Source organism: Microtus oregoni, unplaced genomic scaffold, assembly GCF_018167655.1.
Source record: "Microtus oregoni isolate MIOR12 unplaced genomic scaffold, Mior012 000030F_ref0000283, whole genome shotgun sequence".
Taxonomy (NCBI): Eukaryota; Metazoa; Chordata; class Mammalia; order Rodentia; family Cricetidae; genus Microtus; species Microtus oregoni.
The window spans coordinates 10,651,700-10,679,643 of NW_024543089.1; the positions used below are offsets into that span (position 1 = coordinate 10,651,700).

General features: G+C 36.0%; 1 protein-coding gene across 1 annotated transcript in view; it reads left to right on the forward strand.

Moving 5' to 3' along the window:
- The window catches only part of Tmprss15 (transmembrane serine protease 15), a 103,830-nt gene that overhangs the window by 32,831 nt on the left and 43,055 nt on the right, over positions 1–27,944 (forward strand). Inside the window, exons 9-14 of the mRNA XM_041678537.1 lie at positions 2,202–2,342; positions 2,968–3,117; positions 17,356–17,461; positions 17,760–17,910; positions 20,513–20,648; positions 27,120–27,209. Coding sequence (XP_041534471.1) covers positions 2,202–2,342; positions 2,968–3,117; positions 17,356–17,461; positions 17,760–17,910; positions 20,513–20,648; positions 27,120–27,209 — 774 coding nt within the window. The remainder of the gene's footprint in view (positions 1–2,201; positions 2,343–2,967; positions 3,118–17,355; positions 17,462–17,759; positions 17,911–20,512; positions 20,649–27,119; positions 27,210–27,944) is intronic.

Below are 27,944 nucleotides of genomic sequence, written 5' to 3' on the forward strand. Positions count from 1 at the left end.
GAAATTTAAAATTTTAATACAAATTTTAAAAAAGATATTCATGAATGTATACTATCAGTTGTAATGTAATATTAAGGAAAATCCAACTTTTAATATACAATGTTCTCTCCAAAAATCTTTACATATATTCGGAATATTAAATAACTCTGTTTATTTCTATTTTAATACATGTGCTCAATCATAAAATAAAATATATGTGCTCATGTTCTGTTCACACAACAGAGGCACATGAAAATTAAATCATAACCTTTGCCTTTGGGGACTTAAAAATCTAATTGTTGAGGTAAAAAATAAATGTCAGGCATTGAGCATTTACTAGGCAGTAACCACTTTTCCACATGGAAACCACTTATTTATCCCTTAGAAGAATGTCTCACATAAAGTCATGCATTACATCAGATTAAAGGGGGACAGAAAAAAACCGAGTGGGACACAGTGTAGCAGAAGTCAACGCTGTCTACAGATCCGAAGTCTTAAAATCTTAGCCTTATGGTACCCTCTTTGATGTGTAGCATACCATCTGACAAAGTGGTTCTTATTCCATTTGGGGTCAAAAGAGTTTTCCAATATAATTAATGCTTCTTGAAATCTCTATAGTTAAACAGTTTACACTTTTTCCAGAGGATTGCATGTATACCAAAAGCAGGTTAATGAACTTCATAACTCAATTCTTGAATTGTCTGCACCAGATCCTTAACATTTGCAAATATGGGATCAATACACTGACACTATGCTATGCTATCTTCACACTAATTTGATCCACCCAGAAGCTACTGTGTATAAAAATTTCAATGTACATCATGGCTGGGGGTGATGGCAGATCATCTTAAAGCAAAGCTTCTAGAATATTAACATCTCCTAAGTGACTGTATGAGATTTTCAGTATGAGAATCATGCTAGTTATTAGTCAAAGAGACTGCTAGGTCAAATGGCCAACAAAAGTCTCCATGAAGAAAATATGAATTAAAGACACATTATGGTTGGGACATTAATGCAAAGCTTAGTGCTTGAGCATGATACTTCCATGGAGTTTTGTTGAACTTGCCATCTAATTTGAAGTTTTCCTAATTTGAACAGAAGTACGTATTTTTCAATATTTCATGATGTATTTCTTTAAAATAAAATAAATAGCAATGATGGGATCTCCATCTAAAGTTTGACATTTTTCAAATACCAAAATTTGATACAGATTCCAGATTGCCCATCTAAAATATGTGCTTTTGTGTACCTGAATATCACACATTTAAATATGTGGACTATCCTCCATTAAACCTAATTCAGATCCTCCTAAAAGTGATATTATTCTCTTTGATGATAGACATGGTAAGCCACATATTGTAGTGAAACCATTTCATGTAATGATAATTTTATAAGTTGTATGTTATAAATGATATGATTAATACCATAAGCATATCGATCTTTGAGACCTTTGGAAGAACAAGCAATGCTCTTAACCATTTAGCCATCTCTCCAGCCCCGATCTTTGAGAATCAAAAGTGGAAAAATATTCTATAGGTGGCACAGTTAAGGCAGAGCAATAATATAGTCAATATAAATTCCATAGTAGCAGTTCTTATATTATCTACTTGTTGCCTGACGTTTTCTGTCCCACCAAGTTCCACATCCATTTAGTCCCCCAAAATACACACAGAGGTCTACATTTCTTATAAACTGATTGTCCTATTAGCTCAGGCTTCTTATTAACTAATAACTTATATTGGCCCATAATTCTTGTCTGTGTTAGCCACATGGCTTGGTACCTTTTTCAGGGAGGGAAATCACATCTTGCTTGCTCTGTGTCTGACTTCCTCTGTCCCTGGGTGACAACTGCAGACTGAAACTTCCCTCTTCCCAGATTCTTGTTGCCCCACCTCTACTTCCTGCCTGGCCACAGACCAATCAGCATGTTTCTCTAAAATACAAGTGACAGGCTACAGACCATTGCCCACAGCATCTACTATTACTTGAGTTTCCACTGCAGTATGGGTAAGTAAACCAAAATTATGCACTGTTTACATCACTATGATGACTCTGTTCTTGCTCTCATTGCTGTGGTATGGGTCTCAAAGTTAACCTTTATCCCTATAACTTCTCAACTTGTAACTTTCAGGGAATCCGACTTGGTAAAGCAATTCATCTTTTCCTTTTATGAATAGATACAAATTATGATTATACTCATTTGTAAACATTTTCTTTCATAGCCTCTTTTGTGGAAACTGATCCTGGAACAGTTCGAATTTTCTCCAACCTAGTTACAGTCGCCTTTCTGGTAGAATCTGATGAAAGTGATTACATTGGCTTTAATGCGACCTACGGCACCTTTAACAGCAACGACCTTAGCAGTAAGTGCTTTCTACTGGTCAGCCTTTAACTCCCCTGATGCTGTAGTATTTTTAACATCAGCAGAACCTAAAGTTTTCACTATGTGAGTTCTTTCCTAACTAATTCTCTCTTTACATAATAGTTAGAAACAAATAATATTAAAAGTAGTTTATATTCTTCATAGGAATCAACTGACTAGCTTCAGAAATTCATAAATCCATCTAACAATTAAACTAGTTTTTAATATTCAGTAAACATTACAAGTGAAAGTAGATTAGCATAAACTAATTCTGAAAAAATCAACATGAAGTCGATTTGATTAAAGTACTGAATTTAGTTGTAAGGAGAGATATGTGGGTAAATAGTGGAATCAACATGGAAAAAATAAACAATAGAAGTTTTTTAAAGCCCAATACTGTAAGAAACATAATAATTTGTCATGGTTGAAAAAATATGTATTTTAACTTAAATAAAATAAATTTTAAAATAAATAAAACTATTTACAGTTAAGATTAAAACAAAAGAATGCCTTGATGCCCAGCAAGTAAGCAATCAAAATATTATATGAAGTTTGATTATTTTCTATATAATTTATTATAGTTGTTCATGTCAAATATTAAAGTTGAGAGGTTTTTGAATTCACAGATGATGCGAAAATCAACTGTACTTTTGAAGATGGCTTTTGCTTCTGGGTCCAGGATCTTGATGACGATAACGAGTGGGCAAGAATTCGGGGGCCACAGTTTCCTCTCTTCACAGGACCATCTTTTGACCACACATTTGGAAACGATTCAGGTGTAGTTTACATTTATTCATAAAGCAAAACAAAAAAGCATGCACTATTACTTCATTTGAATGAGGCTTCATTAAGTGAAAAATTATTTTTTCTATTATTAACTAATAGTTATATTTAAAAGAAAATGGTAATGAAACATCTATCAGTAAGTGGCCTGTTTTTAGAACATGTATTATTTTACTCTTCTCTCCAGATATGATGATGAAAAGTATTGAAAGGTCATTAGAGATAAGGAAATAAACTCTTAACCATAGCTTTGAAATGATTAATGAATAAATGGACTTGTGTGAGATAATTGACTTTTCTGACCATTAGTCTGCTTTGCCTTAATTTCATTTTTCAATTATTCATTGTGAACTCACAGAAATATAATCTAGTTTTGTATATTGATCCAGCACTCATTGTCTTGCTAAACTTGTTCATTGGTTCAGATAGTGTTGTTTTTAAGAAGACCTTAATTTGTGAGTGTACAAATCTTATCAGCACAGATATAGATTTTCTTTTGGTAAAAGAGTGACTTGAGATCATAGACTGCAAGGAAAGCTACGGTGTGTAAAGGTGTGTTCCTGTGGATGAGATGCTAGATTCCATGTAGAAACACTAACATTTAATACAATATAATTTGATTAAGAAAATGATGGGAAATATACAGATAAGGAATTATTCTGGGATGATACTACTGAGACAATAGAAGCAATATATTTATAAAACTAATAAACTCAGTGCATAAAGCTTACAAACTTAGTAAGAGTACACACTGTGAATGTTAAGAAAAAAATCACAATAACATCAAACAGTATTTGCATGAGTATATGTGTGTTTATGTTTGCATGTGCATTCATGTATGTGTACATGTGTATATGTATTGCATATATTTATGTTTGTATATATGTGTAAATATATGTGTATGTGGGAATATGCATGTTTTGTGTTTTTATCTTGTATGTGTATGCATTTATGTCTAAGTATGTATATGTGCATGTATGTAAAGGTGTGCAAGTCAGTGTATATGCATATGTATATGTGTGTATGTATGTGTGTGTACCTGTATATGTATGTGTTTGTATGTGCATACATATTTAGAAGCAAATCCATTCTCCAAAATGACCTGTCAATGTCATTGACAAAAACACTGTACCAAGAACCCTACACCAACACTGCAGTAATCAGGTGCTGAGGAAACATATCACATATCACAATTTGCACACAATTGTGAGACTTTCTCTGCTGAACCTTTCCTTTTATCCAAAATGGTGTTCTGAGTTACTGGTATTCTTTACTACAGCTTTTCTTCGAGTGACAAGACCTAGTCACTTTAATTTTTGTCTGACCACCATGTAAAGCTATTTGGAATGTAGAAGTGAATGTCTTCACCTCTGAATCAACTACCCATTTCTGAATAATTTGTTCAATGAAACAAATTACAGCACTAAAAGTCTAAGCACACGCACACTGTATTTTCCTTTTTATGACCTGAAAAGTAAAGGGTTGACTTAGTGTGAACCGTGACTGACATACTGTGAAAGGATATTGAAAATTTAAGTGTTGCCCAAGATAGAAGCATGTTAAACACTGGCTGTTTAAATAAAAAACATCCAGATAATAGAAAATTATTTATCTACTTTAATTAGATTAAATATTTTATTACTATGACTGTATATAATGTATTTTCACAAATACCACCAAATATTCTCTCTTATTATTTCTTTCATTCAGTTTTTGACCTCTCAGTTATGTATGAGATGCTCATAATACATCTGTGGATTAAAAAAAAAACATATTTTCTGGTTTTATAGATCACCGATTCTATTAAAATTTTTAAAAAGTAGTTTACATGAAGAGTAATACTTGTATGAAGAACTTGGAAAAACATAAAGCTTTGAAAGTTGAAATAGGGAAAAAAGTACTAATTAATATAAGGCAATCACTTTAGATGTCATTGAAGAAGTGACATGAATCAAATTTCTAAGTGATCACAAAAGTCAATCACATCTACTAGAGAGAAGCAGAAAAGAGATCTAAGAGAATAGAAGAGAGTTTTGGCTCCTTTGAGGAAAAGCCATTATGCCCACCAGGCTGAGATGCAGTAGAATGGACAGTGAGATGCATCTGACCTTGGCTCATCTGTAGTGCTCAATTTCATGCTGAGGATGAGGAGGAAGTAGCATAAGGTCCAGCACAGCTTGTGGAAGGATAAGATAATGAGATAGACAACAGTGCCACACTGCCCAATGACCCAGAGAAGGGGTCAAGGACGAGAATCAGAGAGCAGATGTGGTGAGAAGTTAGATTCTGAATGCAACTTCAAATGAATAATAGTTGCAATTGGTTATTATTTGTTACTAATAACCAATAGCCATCGATTAAAGATTAAACATTACATACCATTATAGACAAATGCATACAAATGTGCTCTACATACATGGCTGCTTCCAAAAGGCAAACGATATTTAATGTTGAAAATGGTGACATATGAATGATCCTAGATAGTTAGCCGAGAATAATTGCATCTAAGATCCTCCTTCTATATGGTTAAAGTACTAACTCACCCGATGAAGATTAACCCTTTGGTTGGTAATCTCCTTAGCCCTATACAGACATTCTGAAACATCTAAATAACAGGATCACTTTTTGTTTCCTCTTGTGAAAAAAAAAATCTAATAATGTCTGCACCGCAGTTAAACAACAGGAGTCAGATGAGCAATCAGAAAATCACTAGTACCTATTGATTATAGCAGATACGTGTCATGCAGTTGAAATTTTGATGTTAAAATTATCATTTTCTACTTTCGTGTCATCATAATAGAGATAAAATAATTTCGTTGCTATTTAAAAGAGTCTAAGTACATTACAGGAGGGAAAATGATTTCGGCTTGCCAACAGAGTAAATGACTACAGAAAGGAGATGAAACTGCCCAAAGTGAAGCAAGGTGAGTGTCAGGTGGAGATTTTAAACAGTTGGGAGGGAAATGGAGTCTCAGGAGAAAGGTATGTAGCCAGGGTTATGAAAATTAGACAAGATCAAGCAGGACAGAGCACACCAGTGGCCGTAAGTAATGAGGGCGATGGTGGAGCTTAATAGGTCTCTCTGACTCTTAGAGCTGTGATTTCATAATCTACCAGTCATTCACCTCCAGGGTTATTTTTCTTCCAACTGGCTTTTCTTTTTTTAATGTGTCAGAACATTGTACTTCTGAAATGCAAGAGAATTAAACCTCTCCTGCAGTTCTTCTTATCCATGCAGGGTTCTTTTGTTCTTAGCCTTCACTTTCAAAGACAGGAGCACCTAAATGGCACAGATAAACTTTGAATTAGCATCACTTTAGGGAAGAATATCTAAACTGCTCAACTTTTTCCAGAACACCTTCTAAAGAATTCACTCTTGGGGGAGCCACAGCTCCTCAATCTTTGCCCTGTCAGCTCTCAGGGTTTCTTTGTACCTCTTAAAAGTGAAGTGGATTGGGAGATGTTAGCTCTGATGCAGGGCAGTGCTTTGGCATGCTCAGAGAGAGCCTATTTGTTCTGAACATTTGGGGCAAATGAGGTTAGTAGCATAAAAAAGACTTTACAAATGTAGGTGTCACAGGGCCTAGCTAGTCTTAGATTCTTTTTCTGCTCTTTTTGACACAATTGCAATTGTTTTTAAAGCTTTGAAGGGTAGCTTTTGGGTAAAATAGAGTCATTAAAATTAAGGCCCTGATGTCTTAGTTAGGGCTAAATTTTACTGCCCCACCTCCATTTAGGTAAAGTATTTTTCTTCTCTACCTTCCCTTAGAAAATATGGTTGAAGATAATAAGATTTGGATGCTTAAGATGTATAAACATTCATCACTATGTTCTACAAACATCAGAAAAAAAATTCCTGACAGAATGCCATATACTGCTAAAATGATTTTCTTTTTATGACTCAAAAGTATTCAAGAGACAATTGTTCATGATTCTATTCTAAGTTGCTGTCTAAAAAAAGATGTTAGGCTATATATAAAAGTTCTTTTATATATATATTATATATATTCTTTTACATATCTGCATTTCAACTTGGCAAATAAATATACTTTCTTAGTGTAATTTATATCCTTTTAATGTAGCATTTTTTCATTTTGTCTTATCTTTCTTGAATTAAATTTTAGAAAATAGTACTACTTTATCATATTTAAAGAAACTAAATTTAAACCAATTATTTTATTAAAACTTTTAGCAATAGTTACCTAATGGATTCAGTTATCTTAAACCCACAAGTAGACTGATGAAACTACTAAAATCAACCTAGTTTCTTCTGGAAAGAGACCTCAAATTTTCTAGAAATCACAATCATCTCCCTGGGTTCTGCTGTTTATATCAGCATCAATAGATACCCAGAATTTACAGCTTTTATTTATTTATTTTTTATTGATTTTTATTGAGCTATACATTTTTCTCTGCTCCCCTTCCTGCCTATCTCCTCCCCTTCAACAAGATCTCCAGAGTAAACTGGGGGCATGGGGACCTTGGGAGAGAGAATTTACATCTTTAATTGGGGTGTTGATTGGAGAGAGTTCGAATTCAGTTCATGATATCAGCACCAAAGCATGTCAAGAATTTGCAACTTTACTTGTGGTGTTGACTGCAGAGAGTTTAAATTCAGTTCATGACATCAGCACCAATGCATGCCCAGAATTTACAATTTTACTTGGGGTGTCGACAGGACAGAGTTTGAATTCAGCTCATGGGGAGACAGACAGAAAAGGGGACAGGAGGAAGTGTAAGAAAAATGTAAGAATAGAGAAAAAGTTCATTGTATTCTTGAGTTAATAGACTATTAAATTTTCTGGTTTTAAGCTCGCTTTAAGGTTAATTTCAAGAGATCTAGAATGCATATCAAGAAAATTAAAGAGCTAAAAATACTGTCATTAAACCATAGAAATCCTGTATGGTTATGCAAAATATTGATGAGTCATTCCTTCTTTGTAGGACTTTAATAAAAGTGGAAGCTAGTCAAATTGATATAAGAATATATTAAACAACATTTACCTAACCCAAACAGAAAATACAAAAATTAACAAGACACTACTCAGTTTTCCAGAATTCTTCAATAAGTAAATGCTACAGGCCTCAGAAACTGGCTTAATGGGTAAAGTGTTTACCAAGCAAATATTGAAGTCCTGAACTAGCTTCTCCAGCACCTTTGTAAAAAGCCTATGTAGGCAGTAGGCATTGGCCTTGCCACAATATGGCTGGAGGGTGTGCAGAAAAATTAGGAGATCCTTGGGGCTACTCAGTCAGCCAGAGAAAAGCAAGATATCATGGTCATGCCTTGACCTACATAAGCACATGCACATGTGCAGACACACACATGTATAAACAGAGACCACTCGTTCATGTCCTGGCTGCCCAGTCCCAGATAATCATACAGAAACTACATCAATTACAACACTGTTTGTCCAATAGCTTAGTGTAGTAAGAGGAGCTGCGGGCTGCTTTTCCCTGCTCACCTCCCGGCCACCGGCTAGCTTTACCCGAAATAATTTCACGGAAACTGAATTCTTTTAAACACTGCTTGACCCATTAGCTCTCGCCTCTTACTGGCTAATTCTCACATCTTGATTAACACATTTCTAATAATCTGTGTAGTACCACGAGGCTTACCAGAAAGGATTTTAACCTCCTTCCATCTTGGAGAGGAGAGCTATATCGTCTGCCTCACTTCCCTTCTTCCCAGCATTCTATTCTGTCTACTCCACCCACCTATGTTCTGACCTATCAGGCCAAGCAGTTTTCTTTATTAATTAACCAATGAAAGCAACTGATAGATAGAAGACCCACCTACACCAGCTTAGTAGTGTTCCTAGCTCACTCTTACATCTTAAATTAACCTATTATTCTATTAATAGTGTATTATCACTAGGCTGTGGCCTATTGGTAAGGTTCTCATGTTTTTCTCCTTTAGCAGCTACATGGTGTTTCCCTGACTCCACCTTCTTTCTCCTTGCATTCAGTTTTATTTTCCTGCCTAGCTCTATTCTGCCCTGTCATAGGCCAAAACAGCTCCTTTATTAACCAAGGGTAATACAACATGTTCACAGTACACAAAGGGGAATCCCATATTACACATGTACAAGCACATGTATGTACACTCATACACAAGTGTGCACACTTAATAAAAATTGTCATATTCTATTTATGATTAAAGATAGTTAGCAATACACTATACAAAATGACATCAGAGAAGTAAAATGTGTTTCTGAAAATTCAAAGTTAGTCGTCACTTGTATCAAGGAGACGTTCTTAAAATCCTTAGGTTAAATTTTCTTCAAGTAAAAAGATAGTATTTTAAAACAGAATAATTGAAAGGTGGAGAATATGGTCATAAGCTGACATAGGATCTAAAATGTCCTTAATGTCTTTGGGTATTTGGAAATACACAAAGAATCAAATCATAAAGAAATATCTTGCATACAATACATCACTTATTATGGCTAGAACTGTTGTACCCAAAGTTCAGACCCCCAAAGACCACCAAAGAGACCAAATACAATGCAAAAACAAAGAATCTTTTAATTGCGAGTTCAAAACTGGATCCTTTGTCTGTTTGACACGGCACTGGAGTAGGAGAGACCCCAAGTAGCAGTGGTGCAGGGTGTCTGGAGGACTACAGACTGCAAAGGAACAGACTCAGGTTGATGTACCTCTGAACTGGGAGCACCTGTCTGGTTAATTGGTAGTCTGCAGCTGCAAGGGTGGTGCTATCTTTTGGGCAGCTGCTGTAGTTACCACATTCCACCTTTATCAGAAAAGAATGCCTGGAGCCTGCTAGCTTAGCCTGTTTGTGTTTGGTTATTTACCATATGGGGGTATCTTACGGGTTTTTTTTTGTTCTTCTTGTTGTTTGTTTGTTTGATGTGTGTGTGTGTGTGTGTGTGTGTGTGTATGTTTTCAGTAACTTAGGATGAGGTAGAGGAAGGTTGAGGACATAGCACATCCTGCTGAGTCAGCAGTGAAGTAATAGGGGCGGCGGGGCTGCGTTCCCAGCACCCCGGCCGCCTGCTCGGCTAGCTTATGGCCCAAAATAATTACACAGACACTGTATTCTTTTAAGCACTGCTTGGCCCTTTAGCTCTAGCACTTACAGGCTAATTCTCACATCCCGATCAACCCATCTCTAATAATCTGTGAGAACCGGTCTTACTGGGAAGATTCTAGCCTAGTCCATCCTGGGTCGGAGCTTCATGCCGGGAGCGGGGCATGGCATCTCTCTCAGGCGTCTGCTCCCTAGAGGAGAGCTGAGCTGTGGAGTCTCTGACCTCACTTCCTCTTCCTCCCAGCGTTCTGTTCTGTTTACTCCTCCCACCTATCCTCTATCCTCTAACCAATAAAATGGGCCAGGGCAGTGCCTTTATTAGCCAATGACCTTCCTCCATCATTTCCCCTTTTTCGGTTTAAACAAAAAAAAGGCTTTAACATAGCAAAATTACATATAACAAAACAGTTATCAAGTAAAAGTTACAATAATCTTTTTCATAACTAAGGAAAACTATAACTATAACTAAATATTCTTAACTCCATCAAAGACTCCAGAAAGATACAATACTATCTAAGCAAACAAGAAAAAAGCAACTTTTAAAACTCTAGAAATGACAGCGACATCTCGCTGCCTGGACAGTCACCCAAAGTTCCTCTGTACCGTTGGGGCATCCATCTTCAAGCCTTCAGGCCCATGGTATCCAGCAGACATTTCCATAAAGCAGGAAAATTCAAAGTTAGTTCAGTCACTATCTGTTGTTTCCTGCAGAATGTCTCGCAGATTCTTTCATGAATCAGGAACCCCGAAAGATCATCTCACCTTAGGCAAGTTCAGTAGTCCTCTCTCTGCGGGTTCTCTGTGTCCAGTTTATGCAATAGTCCAGGCAAGAGCAGTTTCTTGCCCAAATGGCTATCAAAACTCCATAACGAGCCTCTTCGATGCCCATCTTCCTCTTGAAGTAGATTGGTGCTGCCAGGAGCAGAGTGTCTCATTGTCATGAAAAGTCCTCAGTTATTAAAACATTAAATGTCCTATTCTGTAATCTTTGAAAGAATGAAGAATGTCTATCTAAAATATATCTCTATATATCTAGAAAATCTAACTAACATGACTACAAGCTTTACTATTATCGATGATTATCCATTAACAACCTATATTTCTTAATTATACAGTACATATTTAAATGAACTACACAATCACAATACCTTAATCAAAATCAGAAACACTTATACATATAACAAAATTGACCTTAAATCTCTATCAATAAAGCAAAATCTATACTAATGCAAATTATTCATATCTATATCATATCCCCCTTTAAATGTAAAAGAACGTTTATAAACCATATTTGGGAATATGGGCGCAGTTATTTCTCTCCAAACTGCTTCCTGCTGAATGGGGGCGTCGTTAATTAGGTCTTTCATGGTATAACCTGTGTGCTAGTTTCATCTCAGTTGGCAGTTGAGAGAAGCAATTTTCTGAAGGTGTTCACACCAACCCTTCAGGAGGGCGTGGTCTATCATACCATATCGGGATAAATGCAATCCACAAGGTCTGATCCTCTGTGAAAACAAAAGAAGAATCTCTTTTCCAAAGTATCATATCCTTAGATCCAAATTCTGAAATCATACCCTCATGATATCCATTTTGGTTTAGCTTGGCAGCCCATGTAATGAAATGTCTCTCTGTACTTAGCTCCTTCACAGTCAAAAATTTTAAAGAAAACACAATGTACATAATCCAGACTCTCTGTGAATTTTCCATTTTTATGTGGCTTATTTTTCTTTATTTCTTTTAATCTCTTAACTATCTGTACTCTGTCTCTTTAAAGACTTTACTTTTACTTTTTTAAACCATTAACTTTATTCTCTATATTCTTTTTCTTCTCTCTCCCAAGCCTACGTACATTCATCCACAGTGTGACTCATTTAGTGGTCTGAATCTGTCCTATTGTGAATCTGCAATTTTTTACCATCCAGGGGCACTTTTGATTTGCGCCTTTAAATCACTAGGCGCTTAAGAATCTAAGCTGTGACATTCCTAGGTTAACTTTTTGCTTTTTGAGCGTATATCTTTGACCTGGAATATCTCTGTAGACCAGGCTGTCTTTGAACTCTCAGAGATCCGCCTGTCTCTGCCTCTCAGGCAGTGGGATTAAAGGTGTTTGCTACTACACCTTGAACTCACAGAGATCTGTTTGTCTCTGCCTTCTAGGCACTGGGATTAAAGGCGTGTGCTACCACACACAACAACTCTCTTCCTTTTTTTTTTTTAACTTCAAGAACTTTAAATTTTAGTCTGCATATATTTTTAACACACTTCAAACCATTTAGAAATTTTCTTTGTCTTTGAAGCTCTCTTTACTGTATATCTCTCTTTTTCTGACCACATGAATCTTTAATTTACCAAGCAATCTCAGTAGGACTAAAGGCGTGGCTTTGCCAGCTAGATCCAGTCCCTTCCTTAGCTTTCCAGCCTCATGGCTGAGGTATCGGCCAGAGCCGCATTCAGTGCCACAAGCCTACAGTGTTTCAATATCCCTGTCAGCAGGCGAGCTTAAGCTTGCAAACGGCACGAACCGCCTGCGTAAAAGAGTCAAAGTTTGCCCTGGCAGGACAGCCCAGAAAGCTGGCATTTTTAAACGGCGCAGCTTTTTTCCTGCTACGGCTGAAAACTGAAAAGCATGCGTTCAGCTTTTTGTCAGTGTTTCGTGGCAGGACCTCTTAATGAGCTGCAGGGTTCTGTAGCTAAAGCTGAGTCAGGAAGCTTCTCTCAGATGAGGCGCCCGCTTGCCTCTAGCAAGCAGAGCAGACCCAAGAACACAGCGAGTCTAGTTGCCATCAAACAAATCATAGCACTTTACTCCAAATGCTCTATTCAAAAGCTCTGTCCCCCGCAGGAGCCAGACAGAGATCGCAAGGGCGGCACAGCCCCGGGAAGTCGTGCTTTAAAATGACACAGCGTTTTTTCTGCTACTGTTGCCGAATCAGGAAATCTCTCTACAGCATGCCACCAACAAACAGCAAAAATCTGTGTTAAACTCTCTCTCCCTTATTTTTAAGCCTTCTCAGGTTTTTTAAGTGGGTTTAGTCCATCACGTGGGGCGCCATATGAAGTAATAGGGGCGGCGGGGCTGCGTTCCCAGCACCCCGGCCGCCTGCTCGGCTAGCTTATGGCCCAAAATAATTACACAGACACTGTATTCTTTTAAGCACTGCTTGGCCCTTTAGCTCTAGCACTTACAGGCTAATTCTCACATCCCGATCAACCCATCTCTAATAATCTGTGAGAACCGGTCTTACCGGGAAGATTCTAGCCTAGTCCATCCTGGGTCGGAGCTTCATGCCGGGAGCGGGGCATGGCGTCTCTCTCAGGCGTCTGCTCCCTAGAGGAGAGCTGAGCTGTGGAGTCTCTGACCTCACTTCCTCTTCCTCCCAGCGTTCTGTTCTGTTTACTCCTCCCACCTATCCTCTATCCTCTAACCAATAAAATGGGCCAGGGCAGTGCCTTTATTAGCCAATGACCTTCCTCCATCAAGCAGCATACATCCTGCAGGGTCTTTTCTGAAGCCATAACAGAATTGCCAAAGTGAGGTCCTTAGTGAGAGCCTGGGTTTTTCAGGATTAGAAGATATGGCTGCCGTAGTAAAGAGGCCCCAAAAGAGTGATTCTGTAACTGCTGTAGACATAGACGATCTTGAATGAAGATGTAACTGATGGAGGTGGGTCATCTTTCTATCTGTTGTTTTATTGGTTAATTAATAAAAAAAACTGCTTGGCCCTGATAGGACACAAAATTAGGTAGGCGGAGTAGACAGAACAGAATGCTGGGAGAAAGAAGCCGAGTAGGAAGTCGCCATGATTCTCCCACTCCAGACAGACACAGGTTACGATCTTTCCTGGTAAGCCACCTCGTGGGCTACACAGATTATTAGAAATGGGTTAGATCAATATGTAAGAGCTAGCCAATAAGAGGCTAGAGCTAATGGGCCAAGCAGTGTTTAAAAAAATACAGTTTATGTGTAATTATTTCAGGTAAAGCTAGCTGGGTGGCGGGACGCAGCCCACCGCTCCTATTACAACATGTAACCAATCACATGACTTCTCAGGAAGCTTTGTGAAGCAGAATCCCCAATTTAAAGAACATCTTAGAGGAAGGCCCACTTGGGAATAAACACTACGACAATGTTTTGTTTAGTTTATATTTCACTGTGATAAAACACTAAGCAAAAACATCTTCAGGAGAAAAGTCTATCTGGTTTGCAGCTTAGAGTTCATCATGAAAGGAAGCCAAGACAAGAATTAATGACAGAAATCTGGAGGAAGGGCAGAAATAGAAACCCGAGAAGAATGTAGTTTACTAGTTTGCTCTCTCTGAGGTGTTCAGTTGTATATATATATACATACATATACATACACACACACACACACACACACACACATATATATATATATATATATATATATATATATATATATATATATATCCTGTCCAAGAATAGTACCATAGTAGGCTGTGCCCTTTTAGATCAATTATCAATTGAGGTTCTGTTTTTCCAGGTAACTATTGTGTACAGCTCACAAAACTTAGCCTGTAGAAATGGTATCCTAACCTAGTACCATCATCCCTAGTTGCTGTTATTTCTTCCTCCATCTGATGATATGCTCCAGTAAAAACATTGTCTGTATATTATTCCATACTCTGAGAGTAAACAACTAGGTAGACAGCTAATTTGGAGCTCATCACATGAGGTGCAAAGTTAAGTCTATGCCATATTCCAATTATTGAAGGCAAAGATATGGTCAATTTTGAGAAAACTTAAAAAGAAACATATTAAAAACATTGGAACTTAAAAAAAATGTATTTTCTCCCAGAGACAAAAGAGAGAAAATTGGTGAGCATAAAACATTATTCCTCTATATTAGGAAATCTCCTAGGCTAGAGAAAATTATTAATAGGTTAAAATAAAATGTATTCTCTTTGAGTATTCCTATTGCATCCTGTAAGTGTTAAATAAGTCAAGTGATCAATATCAAAATATCATCGATTAAATTAAAGAATAATTGCATGAGTGAACTAAATTTAATATAAATTGCATACTCTCATAATTTTATAGAGAATTTATTTTACCTATTTTAGTTGATTAATTTAACTCACTTAGATAATAATAAGATAATAGGTAATATAGTAAATTATTTTGTATATAACAATATTTACAGATGCATGATGCTTACTGTCTTAGTTTATTTTCCAAAATATAAAAGGTACTATCATTTCTATAATTAATCTTGTTTTAAGTGGACTTTATACAGGCAGATTTACAGACCCAAAGACAAACATTGAGCCACACTCAGGGAGTCACAGAAAAACGCACAGAAACCACTAGCGTGACTCATGGGAGCCTGGTTTACAGATTCTGAACCCACCACCAGGAAGTCTACATGGGACCAAGTGAGGCTCTCTGCATAAATGTAACAGTTGTATAGTTTAGTCTGTATGTGGGACTCCTGGAAATGGGGACAGGGCCTATTCCCAGGGCTTTGGCAAGCTTTGGAAAACCTATTTCTCCTTCTGGATTGCCTTGCCAGGCCTAATAGCAGAGGAGATGCTTGGACTTGGGGCAGCTTGATAAGCCAGGCTCTGTTGAAACCCTTGGGGGGAGGGGGGCTTTCCCTTTCTGCATGATTACAGAAGAGGCATGGGTTGAGGGGCAGGCAGAGGAGAGAAGGTGTGAGAGAGTGGGAGAAAAAGAGAGAGGGAGAAGGATGTAGAGTCAATAATTTAATTAATAAAACATCATATTAATTATACAATCAGATCTAAATATATTACCGCTAAATGAATGAATAAGATACTTAGCACATTTCAAATTATAACTAGTAAATGGATTGTGTTGGGTGAACATGCCAGAACAGACATAGCAGCACGATGTTGCTTCTATCACACAATTAACAGCTAACTCAAAAGTTTTCAAGTACTTAGACCACTTCAGTACTTCTTTCTTATCATGCCCTAAGCAACTAACAGCAAGATGAATTCCAACTGGGTTTATTTGGGAGCTCATAGAGAGCAGGGGCTGGGACTTGTGTGATGAATCTGAAGCTGACCTTTTACATAGCTTCATATATATGAGACCAGACATAGCTAAAATATTCATGAAATATTTTAGCATAAATAAAATGTGAGTAGTCTGTTACTAGTATAAACTGTGAAACACATTCATGCATTTTGTAATACGAATGCAATGCATGTGCATATATTTCTTTTATAAGTCTTTTAGCACTATTTCACCTTGATAGAACACTCATTTATTCCAGATAATTTTTGCCTCATTGGTCTAAGTATGTGTTTATAAACATTTCTACTTGAATTTCTCTTCTTCGTATCTTATGCTTACTCTGCGTATTACAAATGAATGAGATTGCATTTTATATACAACATTGCCTATATTTTTCTGTTGAAAGGCACAGGAGAGAAGATGTTGATTTCAAGCAAACACATTTGGGCATTTCATAAAGAATGCATGACAATCCAATTCTATTAGTCCCATATTTCATTTGCTTTGTAGCATGCTTTGCTGGATAATTCCTGCTTCTGTTTTAATATATGAGTTTCGAACTAAGAATGAAGTAAATTCCCCTAAGAGAATGTTAAGATATTCTTACCTAACTGTACTTCACACACTAGAAATGACTCAAGTCATTGGCTTGAATAATGAATTCTAGACCAGAAAGCACTTATGCAGTATCTTGTGCTATTTCAAAAGCTTTTATATGGATTAGTATGCTGCCTGCTCCACAGTGATCTGATTAGTTATCATTCAAATGAATACAGAAATATGAAAAACCCTTATAAAATCAGGCACCTTCTTATGTAAAGATATGCAGTGTAGTCAATGGGATATAAAACCAGTGTTCTTTGGAACGTTTAGTCTTGTCATCAAATGTATGCTTAAATAATTGTATATCCTGTTAGTTAACCAAACAGAATATCTAAATACAGTCAGCCATGTGCTGATTACCTGTCAAGCTATGAGTTTTTCTAGATGTATGGAAAATTAGAATTAAAGTAAGAAGTCCAAAGTTGAGTGATTTTCTTAAACAATTTATAATGGCAGACTCAACCACTCCAGACTCTATTCTGGTACCTCATCCAATGTGAAAACTACATGTCATAAAGTTTCATCTTAAATCGTTACCTGCTTTAAGCAAGTAAAAGTTCTTGGTTGGCTTTACAGGATTTTACATTTCTACACCAACTGAACAATGCTGGAGAAGAGAAAGAGTGGGGCTTTTAAGCCTCTCTTTAGAGCTCGCTTCGGAGCCTGCCTGCCTTCATTTCTGGTATGTTTCCAATAAGGTCTTTGACTTCTGGTCGGATATACTGAAATGCTATGTTTGTGAGTGGCTAGCAACAGTTTTGTTAGGGAACCAGCCTCAGATCAGATAGCTAACGTTTTAATGCCTACATTATTGTTTTTTACAATTGATAGAACAGCAAAGTATTGGTGGCCCCCTGACCCTCTTGCCCAGAAACACCCAAAGGGAAAAAATATATAATTAAATATAAGAAAATCTGCAGAAAAAACTAAAATAAATTTATTCAATGTGTTAAAAGCTAAACATCTTTTCCTATTTCCAGGTATTACATGTGTTGTGAAAATGTCTACAACTTAAGCATCCAAATCAGCAGTGATGAAAGCACAGGCAAGACAGTTTTTCAAAGAACAGGAAATTATGGGAGGAATTGGAATTATGGCCAAGTTACATTTAATGAAACAGGGAAATTTAAGGTTTGCAAAAATACTTTGTAATTTCTATGTGTATTTTTATAATGTGTGAGTATACTTTACAATGATATAGTAAAGTAGTTTCTGGAGAAAACCTAGTAACTTTCTCTTCTTTTCAAATCTACCTTATTTTTTCTTTTAGTCTTGAGGAATCACTTATGATATTAACATTCTAAAACCCTTAGAAAAAAGGCAGCTTCATCTCCCTTCATCAATACCTTCTTCTATTCTTCTGCCTTATCTTGTTCAGCTCTACACATTCCAGATAATTATCATTTCATAGTTAAACATCCATGTCCATCAATATCCACCAGCCAACCCCACTATGACTTAATCTCGGTAGATTTCCTTTAGAAAGGAATTTTATGAGCCATATCATTGGGAAGTCTCTGATCATTTATTCTGCATTAAGTTGAATTAATTTTTCCAGATAAGAATTTAATGCCTTTATTTCCTAAGGGTTGTTGCTATTAAAATATAGGATAATGTGCCCTATTAGTCTGACCAAATTAACAATGTTTTATTTGAATAATTTGATACAAGTTAGTATCACTTTTAGACGATGTATATTTGAACAGACAATGTTATCACCAGAGGCATAGATCCTCCCTTATGACATAGAGCCATAATCAGTGATCCTCATCTGCCTTCTTTCTGTCACCCTTCCCTTTATTTTTTCATATTCTAGTCTTCAGTTTGAATTTTTCTTCATTAATTTTGTTCTCTGATAATTCAAAAAAGAAAAAATAGAATATCAAACAGAGACAAATAGATGAATAAAATGAGAAAATCAGCATTTCTGCAGGCAGTTCTGGCCATTGAGGTTATTTTCTAAACCTGCAATGGTCTGGTACAGTATGTTTGGTCTTAGTTTTACATGAAAAAAGATATTGCCACATCGCAAATGCACATGATGATACTTTATTCATGATTAGCTTCCATGGTTTTGTTAATCACAGTCCTAAAGCTTTGAATGTAAGTTAATAATTCCTATCGCACAAATTTTATTACAGTGTATTGTTATAATTATATTATGTGACACTAATCCTGGTGACAAATGCACCAACATCTACTCTCCCCAGATAGTGAACCATAGGCAGGCCAAAGTAAGGATACCAACAAAGTCCAAATTTGTGAGCCAATGAGTTCTATGGGGATTAGTTACAGAAGTGTGGGTGTGGGGGTTACTTACAGGAGCAGAAATTCCTCAAAGACAGCTGCATCACCTTGGTGTAGATGATGGGTCACCAAAGGTGGAAACTTGAAACACTTCAGAGGTTGGAGAGTGCCTTTTCTGATCAGATCAGCTTTCCCCAGCCTATTCAGGTGGTTCAGCCTGGCCGAGAGTATCTCTCAACAGTTCTTAAAACAGAAAATCTTGGGGAGGGCAGACCCAGTGAACCCCATCTGTTTGAGCAAACTCTCAAATCTATTAAGTGATCTGCTTCCCAAGTTTAAAAGAATCTCCCTGCAGAATGGAAAGTTTTAACTTCCTTTAGAATATCTTGACTTTTAAGGAGTTTCCTTAAGGATGGAGGAAATTGTCGCACAGAAAGTTGTTCTGTTACTGTTGTTGATTCACAAATATTCATAGGTAAGATGGTATAGGTCATACCATGGTCAGCATGAGGATCAGGGCTATTTGGAATTTCAGTCATACAGTAGGACTTAGAGGATACTGTCATCTGTTGGAGAATACAAGCTTACATTTTTATTATGCCGTTGTATTGAGAAGTTGTGAACAACTTGCTGTTATCACCTTAATTTTTTTCTCCTCTGGAAAAGGAATATTTCACAATTATTGGAATATATCTGGTATGAGACCTATGGAATTAAAGGAAAATAATGAATTGAGGAATACATGCTCTGGTAAAAAAATCAAATAAGACAATGTAAATTATGTGGCTCAGATAGCAAATACCACACAGCAAGTATGTTTGTCTCATTCTTATGTTATTGAAGATACGTCCAAGGAAGTACAGTTGAAAACAGTCACAATATCTGAGAACCTGCTGTGGTGTTTATAAACCCAGGAGCTGTGACCGAGACTGTTTGTTCGTCTTATGATTAGCACCTTCCTAAGAATGCTAATTCAGAACCCTAAGTGAACTAGGACCAGTACTGGTTGATCCTGAATGTTCATGTTATGCTACTCATTTCTTCGTGTTCCTCTTTCCCTATTTAAATGATATAATCAGAGTGTCTGCTCTTCAAGACTGATATCTAGTATGAGGGAAAACAGACATTTGGATTTTTAATATAATTGGCAGGAGGTTTCTCTCTGCATCCAAATTATGTATAGGCTTTACTAAGAAAAACAGAGAATGATAAAATCAGGAGAAGAGAGATAAATAAATCATAAGACTATAATCTAACTCAGAAAGAAGACATGCATGAATAGTTTTGCTAAGATTTATATGTAAGATAAAGGTTGAGATTCTCAAAAGAACTTAAACAGTATGCTTTACCAATATTTCAATGTGGAGTATTTCATTATGCATTGTATAATTGGCAATACTGCTTCCCCTGAGTTATTAAGCCATAAGAAGAGCCAAGTCAGAAATTATTAGAGTGGAATAATAATATATGCCTCTCTGAATTTCAGGTTGTATTCAATGCGTTTAGAAACCCAGGTTTTAGTACAATAGGTCTGGATGACATAAACCTAACAAATGGAATCTGTAGTGAGAGTCCTTATCCAGAACCAACTTTGGTTCCTACACCTCCACCAGAACTTCCTAGTAAGTAAACCCATTATGTGTATTCCCTAAGTCATGAATCTATCTTGTTTCAGCTTATTGCTTTTATCTCAGCCTAATAGTGTTTCAATGGAAAATCAAAGTAAAAATAAAGACCATGAGAAAAACTGTATCTAGCCAGTGATGTGTTATAATGAATTCACAGATATTCACTTGTTATAAAGTTGTCAATCATATTTAAAATATGATTTAGTAATTTTAAAATATATTTATTTTTAATAAATTTAGTAATTTTTCTTAAATTTAGTGACAGTACTAACTTTTATTTCGTTCTCATTAAAATGCAAACTCCAGTGCCACATTGGTGGAGATGAGTGGAGTCTACTCTCTTGGGGGAAGAGCTGCTGAGGTTCTAGTTGCCTTTTTAGGAAGGATTTGAAAATCATAACAGCTCAGTTAAGACTGAAACACTCTGCCTCAGCTAGGGTTTCTATTGCTGTGAGAGACACCATGACCCTGACCACTCTTATAAAGGAAAATGTTTAATTGTGATGGAAGCTTAGAGTTTCAGAGGTTTAGTCCATTATCATCATGGCAGGGAGCGTGATGAGTGGGAGTATGGTGGCATGCAGGTACACAGGGTGCCGAAGAATTCTATATCTTTCGGGCAACAGGAAGTGAACTGAAACACTGGGTGGTATCTTGAGCATATGCGAAAGCCCACCTACTTCTACCTACTTCTACAGTGAGACACTTCCTCCACAAGGCCATACCTAATCCAACAAAGCCACAATTCCTAAGAGTGCCACTCCCTTTGGTGGCCATTTTCTCTCAAACCACCACACACCCCAACTTTATTTTGGAATAATTTGATAGCAAATATTAAATCCAAACTTTTACCAGACATCCCTAATGAATGGGGAATGTTTACATCCTGAAGTGATGCTTTGACAAGGCTTTGGAATACCCTCCCTTGGCGGCATCATAGCTGAGCAATAACTGAGATTTCCAATCCTACCATAGCTTTTAATTCAAAAGAACAAAATGGATCGTATGCCTACTTTTCTTAGGTCAAATTGAAAAGCTGTAATTTCAAAGAAACCTTATTACCATTCATCTTATTCATGTCTGAAGAAGCACACCCTATTATAAGACCATGGCATTTGACAGACCATAAAAGGATAATCACAGATAAAGATACTTATATAACACAGCTCCTGTCTTTTAGGATATTCTCAGTGCGGTGGTATGTTTTGAGGCATACCCTCAGTCTTGTGATCATGGGAATCTGAGAGAGCCAAGGGGAGTATTTTGTGACATATCTGAACACTCAAACACAGAATTTCCTCTTCTCCTTTTATCTGAAACACTTAAAATACCCAGAAAAGCATATATTTTTCTGCATTAAAACTTCAATCTAAAACAAAACAAACAAATAAAAAGCAAAAGACCCTGGCAAAAGAACACAGTGGACAAAGGCATTTGCAACCTAACCTGTTGACCTGAGTTTAATTCATGGGATTCACGTGAAGGAAAGAACTGACTCGCATAGTTATCCTCTGACCCGTACAAGTTTGCTATGGAATGCATACACACACACACATACACACACACACACACGCATACATCCGCGCACACACACACACAGTTACACATGGACAGACAAACACACTAAACGCATCTGTTTTTTGTTTGTTTTGTTTAGTTTTGCTTTTGTTTTAAGAAGCAGATTTGTTTTCAGCTACATGACTTTAACAAGCCCAAAGTCCTCTAGAAAAAATAATTGATATTTGACATCTTTTTAAAAATGAGGTGCCACTAAATAAAGATGTGGTTTCTCCAGGCCTCATGCTGCCATCTTGAATATTCACTATATTCCTAAAAAAAAGCTAGTGTTCACTCTCCTTGCACACTGGAATGTTTGAATGTTTCTTCAATGATGCAGCATTCCCATCATTCATTTAAGGCATAGACTCTGCAAATGGCACTGCCAAAGAGACCTAAGAAGTATCAGCACAGGTGGTTTTTGAAAATTTTAACATGACAGGAAAACAAATATTTTAAACAGTATACTATTCATGGTTAATGTGTCAAATGGACAAGATTTAATTAAGGAAATGCATGAATAAATGAGGCACTCAGAAATCTGAAAGAGAGGGGGGAGGAACCCTGATGAACAGACAATAAAATACTGCTATAAAGTCCACTAAAGGCAGAAGTTTTGTTTTTTTTCCAGTGCTGGGGATGGACTTCACGTCTTCTGAGACTAAGCAGATTCACAAGTGTACTTCTCAGCCTAACCTAGCTGTAATTCACTGTATCTGCCTGGTAAATCATTCTAGCCTAGCTGTAATTCACTGTATCTGCCTGGTTCCTAGTGTCACATGAATCAGTAACCCGTAAATATTAATAAATATGCACCAAGAATTCTTTTGCTATCCTGATATTTTGTCATATTCTTCTTCTGGCCATTGGAACTAGATTTTTGGGTTAATACCAATATGAATGCAGTAATTTGGGCTTTGCGGCATTTGAATATGGTAGTACTCTTACATTCTGTCTGGTCCCTCTAAATTTATAGCATAAAACATTTTTATGCACAATTTTATGTTTAGAATTCTTAAAATCACTACTAGTTTGATGAGTCTCAGATGCTCCATATTTAAATTATTAGACAAATTACATTTCTTAAATTTTAAAATCTAAGATAACTTTTATATTATCACACATAAAATAAATGATTGCACCTTTGTTGTCCATGTTAAAATCAATATTATGTGTACCATCATCATATCTATTCTAGTCAGTAAAAGAAAATTCACAATATCTCAGTGCACAGAAGCTTAGCATCTGTGCATGTTTTAGCACTGGGAAAATTGTACTGTTAGAATAACCCATGGGATTTTAAGATATAAATTTAGAATTTGCCCAGAACATGTTTGTTCCACTTTCTAAGTGGTTCACTTTGAGCCAATGTTTAGCACAGCGGAAATGTTAATTACCGTCCAACGCATCCTGAACAATTTCTTTCTAATGCCTTTTGCAGATGGGTCAATAGGAGTCCTATCTGTGCAGAGCTATTCTAATTCCAGATCACTGAGTTGTTTAAGCAAAAATAAAAGGAAACCATGGTTGACTGGCTAAAACCTTTCTGTTTCTCTTTACAGAGTAGTTAAATAAGAAATCTCAGACAAGTGGTTGAATAATCAGACCGTGTACCTACTCAATTCCTGAGAATATTGTTGGGTCTAGTTTTCTGAATATTCACAACTGCAGGGATTCCTCAACCATGTCACTTTAGTCTCTGTTCCATCAGCTTCAGGATGGTGCCTGTGATGTTGATACAATTAATTTCAGTAAGAGTTCTCTACTTGAAGAAGTTTACAAAAACTAATATTCTGTTAAACAAACATCATATTAATTTGAAAACCAATTCTGAGACTCTCTCACAAAGTACAGTATGTGTAGGCAAAAAGAATTCAGCACTCAGCTCCTGGGTAATTTCTGAGATTCTCAACTAATTCAGAAAAACTGGCTTTAGCCATTTTATATTCCAAGATTATTTTTTCTCTATCATTTCCTGATGTAAGTAAGCCATTTTTCATTTCTTAACACGCAGTGAGTTAGTTTGAAAAAAGTTACTAAACAACTTGACAAGTTCTCCATATGGGAATCAGTCTGCATTTATGCTTTCTTAGCCTTTCCCTGCAGACCAGAAATCTGTGGTGTTTGTCCAACTTAATATTCAACCCCTAGCACACACAGGTCTTAATTGCATTAATAGAATCCTTCACCAAAGAACTTTTTCTTACTCTCTTTTGTTTTCATTGCTTTACCTTTACAACAACTAGCCTCATTTAGTGTTATCATTGGTTAACTTTATTTTAAGAACAAATAAAATTTAATATTCATGAATAAACATTTAAACCACAACATTTAAACACTTAAATAAACATTTAAATCACAAGTTTGATGAAAATATATACATTATGAATAGCTACAAAAATGTCTTAAAACTACTAATTTTTAAAAGTTGGACCCCAAATTCTCACAGGAGATGTAATTTCAGATTAGGACCTAAACTTATTACCATGTTCAATATAATATTAAAAATTTATTGTGTATTACTAAAATAATAGATAATAATTGAGAATACTAAAATTAATTTCATCTAAATTCAATGTGATTTATTGTTTCTCAAGTTACATATATTATTTCCCCCATAAATAAGTAACAGTCAAAAGCCTATCAGTAATTGAAATTATGTCTTCATTTCTTATCTTGTTTTTTTTCCACGTGTTTAATTCAAACTTTCTATGAGACGGTTGGGCTTTTCTCTTTCCCACCTCTGGGATGCACCTCCTTATGGACACAAACCTTATAAATGTCAGCCTTAAATAGAGGTTACAAGCAGAATCTCTTAAGGACATAACTCCATCTGTGAAAACTCCCTTAGAGAATGCTGCATAAACACATCATGGGTACAGTAGAGATTTCTATGGCATAAAAAGAGATTAATCAAATTACAAACATTTGAAATAACAGCACCTAGGAATATTAAAAGTGAGAATCCAACTCTGTCAATGAACAGACCCTCCAAGCCAGCCAGGATGTTTTACTCCCATTGTATGTGTAGGCCTCTATTACCTAACAGCATAGTATGAATGCAGTTTCTAGAGTCATGCCTCATCAGTCTATGGAACTTCCCATAAGAATCATGTGCACACAACAAACCTATGAATACATAAAGCATATTCACGCAGACATACATGTGCACATATCCACATTTAGACAGATAAACACAAGCACATATAGTTAAACTTTCATGAACTCGCACAAACACATTTACACATATATACATACACAAATACATACACACATTCACATGCACATGTGCACACCTAAGAACTGAAACACAGTGAGCATAGGTAAACATGTGCATGCACTCATATATATACACACATCCACACATACACATTTGCAAGTTCACATATAAGTATATATATACTCACAATACAAACAAACAAGCACATTCACACTTATGAATATAAAATATAGAGATTTAAGCTCAAATATATTGTACACATGCCTGCATCTGTACTAACCCAAATATACAGTGATAAACACATACCCATTCTCACCTGCACACAGACAAATATGTTATGTACAAATGCAGACAAATTTATACTATACCCATTCACATATCACACACATATACAAATACACATATTCATACACAAACACACAGTCATACACTTGTGTTTTCACACTCATAAATGAACACACATGCACACATGCTTATGCATAGAAACCACACAAATACAAAGGCATGGACATACACATAGAATCTCACATACACAGACATACATGCACATGCTCAGAAGATGTTCAAGTGGTTCAGGTAAAAAAGACTAATGATATGTATAGAAAATTATTAGAAAGAACATATGACTGAAGCTCTGCATGGATATAGTCTAATTTTCCCTCTCTCAATTTCAATTTCTAATTTACTGAGTATTAAAAAATCCTAACCTTATATGCCTTCACTAAAAGGAAAATCCTCATACAGTTAGCCAGGCATCTTAAATTTTGGAAATCATTTTTAAATATAACTATATAATTTTAAATGGTAGCGAGTATTAAAATTGGGGTCCCTAAAACAGTCAATAAAATCTTAAACTGTTTTATATTTCTTTATAATTAGTAAAAAGAAAACATATATTCAGTATACTAGAATGTTAGTATACCTAATCATAGAACTAGAAGATGTAGGCTCTATTTTATAATAAAATTTAACTAAACCCTGGGAATCTCAACTATGACAAAATGTTGAGAAACATATCTTACAAGAAAAGAAAACTAAGAATTGTTGTTTTGTTGCACTTTTTGGTTGGAAAGGTTGTGTGTATACTCTCATGTAATATAGGAAGGTTGAATTCCAGATCCTTCTGCTTCCATAGTCTAAGATCTTGGATCACAGGTGTGCACTAGCATGATTTCCTCAGAATTTTAAACAGGAAGAGAAAGTGTTGCTCCTCCCTTCCTGACTACCACACACTTCAATGTTGAGCATCATTTCCACCCAATACCTTAATAATAAATGATCAAAAAGTCTATATTGCTAGATCAGTGACATACCAGAACTGACTCTACTTCTAGATGGTAGCAGGGCTGGCATTTTTCTCTTATAAATATTCACATTTTTCTGCAGATATGATTTTCCCTTATGTACTTAACAAAATATTTCCATTGGTCAAATAAATATGGGCAATTGTAAACACTATTATAATCTTTTGTAACTTATAAAGGAAGTAAGAATATAAAGCTTTTGGGAACTTTTCTACTAAAAACACCAATGTACTAACATGTTTCCCTAACACCTTATACAGTTTGTAAAATCAATCTGTCAAAACTAGCATTCTAGGAAATGTGTTTTTACAATGTTTGGCATCTAAGAAAATATCTGTGGAATAGGCATGGTGTTGTTAATAACTGTTTCTTAATCCATTTTAGCTGACTGCGGAGGACCTTTTGAATTATGGGAGCCAAACACAACATTCAGTTCTCCCAACTTTCCAGATATCTACCCTAATCAAGCTTTCTGTGAGTCTTTTCTTGCTCAGCTTACCAAGGAAAAATGTATATAACAAGGTTATGCCCCTCATGAATAGAGAAATAGATTATGAATTTGTCAAAATGGACACAGTAGCATGCTTTTTTTTAATTATTTCCTTCATATTTGACAGTATTTGTAATTTATTATTACTTCTTTTTTAATTATTTCCTTCATATTTGACAGTATTTGTAATTTCATTTCCCCTGCCTTGCTTTCCTCCCTCCAAACCCTTCCCTGATTTCTTTTAGATTTCTGGCCTACTTTTCATTGCAAAGTTTTAAGTGAGTCAAAGCAATGGTGTTCACTATTCATGGTTTCAATCTAGTCTCACAATCATTCTTCATAGCACTTTTTACTACTGTAATACCAGAATAAAAACATGAAAGTTATGCCCTTGATGCAGTCACCCTTGCTCTAGATATTTTCCTCATCACTTTCCTTGCTCACGTATAATCCCTGGAGTATGTAGAACAAACTTGCAGTTTCATAGAGCAAAGTCAACGCAATACCTTCACCCTTAGAAAACACATACTAGACTTGATGAAGAATACAGCCAGAGGAATATGTTTAGACTCCTAGAACCAATAAGAGAATAATGCAGGCTGCTGAAATATCTAAATTTAGAGAAAGCAACCTACAAACCATTGTACAAAAGTTATCTCTGGGCTAGTGTAATTACATAGAGAGACTCATGACAGTTATCTGAAAACTGTGTAATCTGC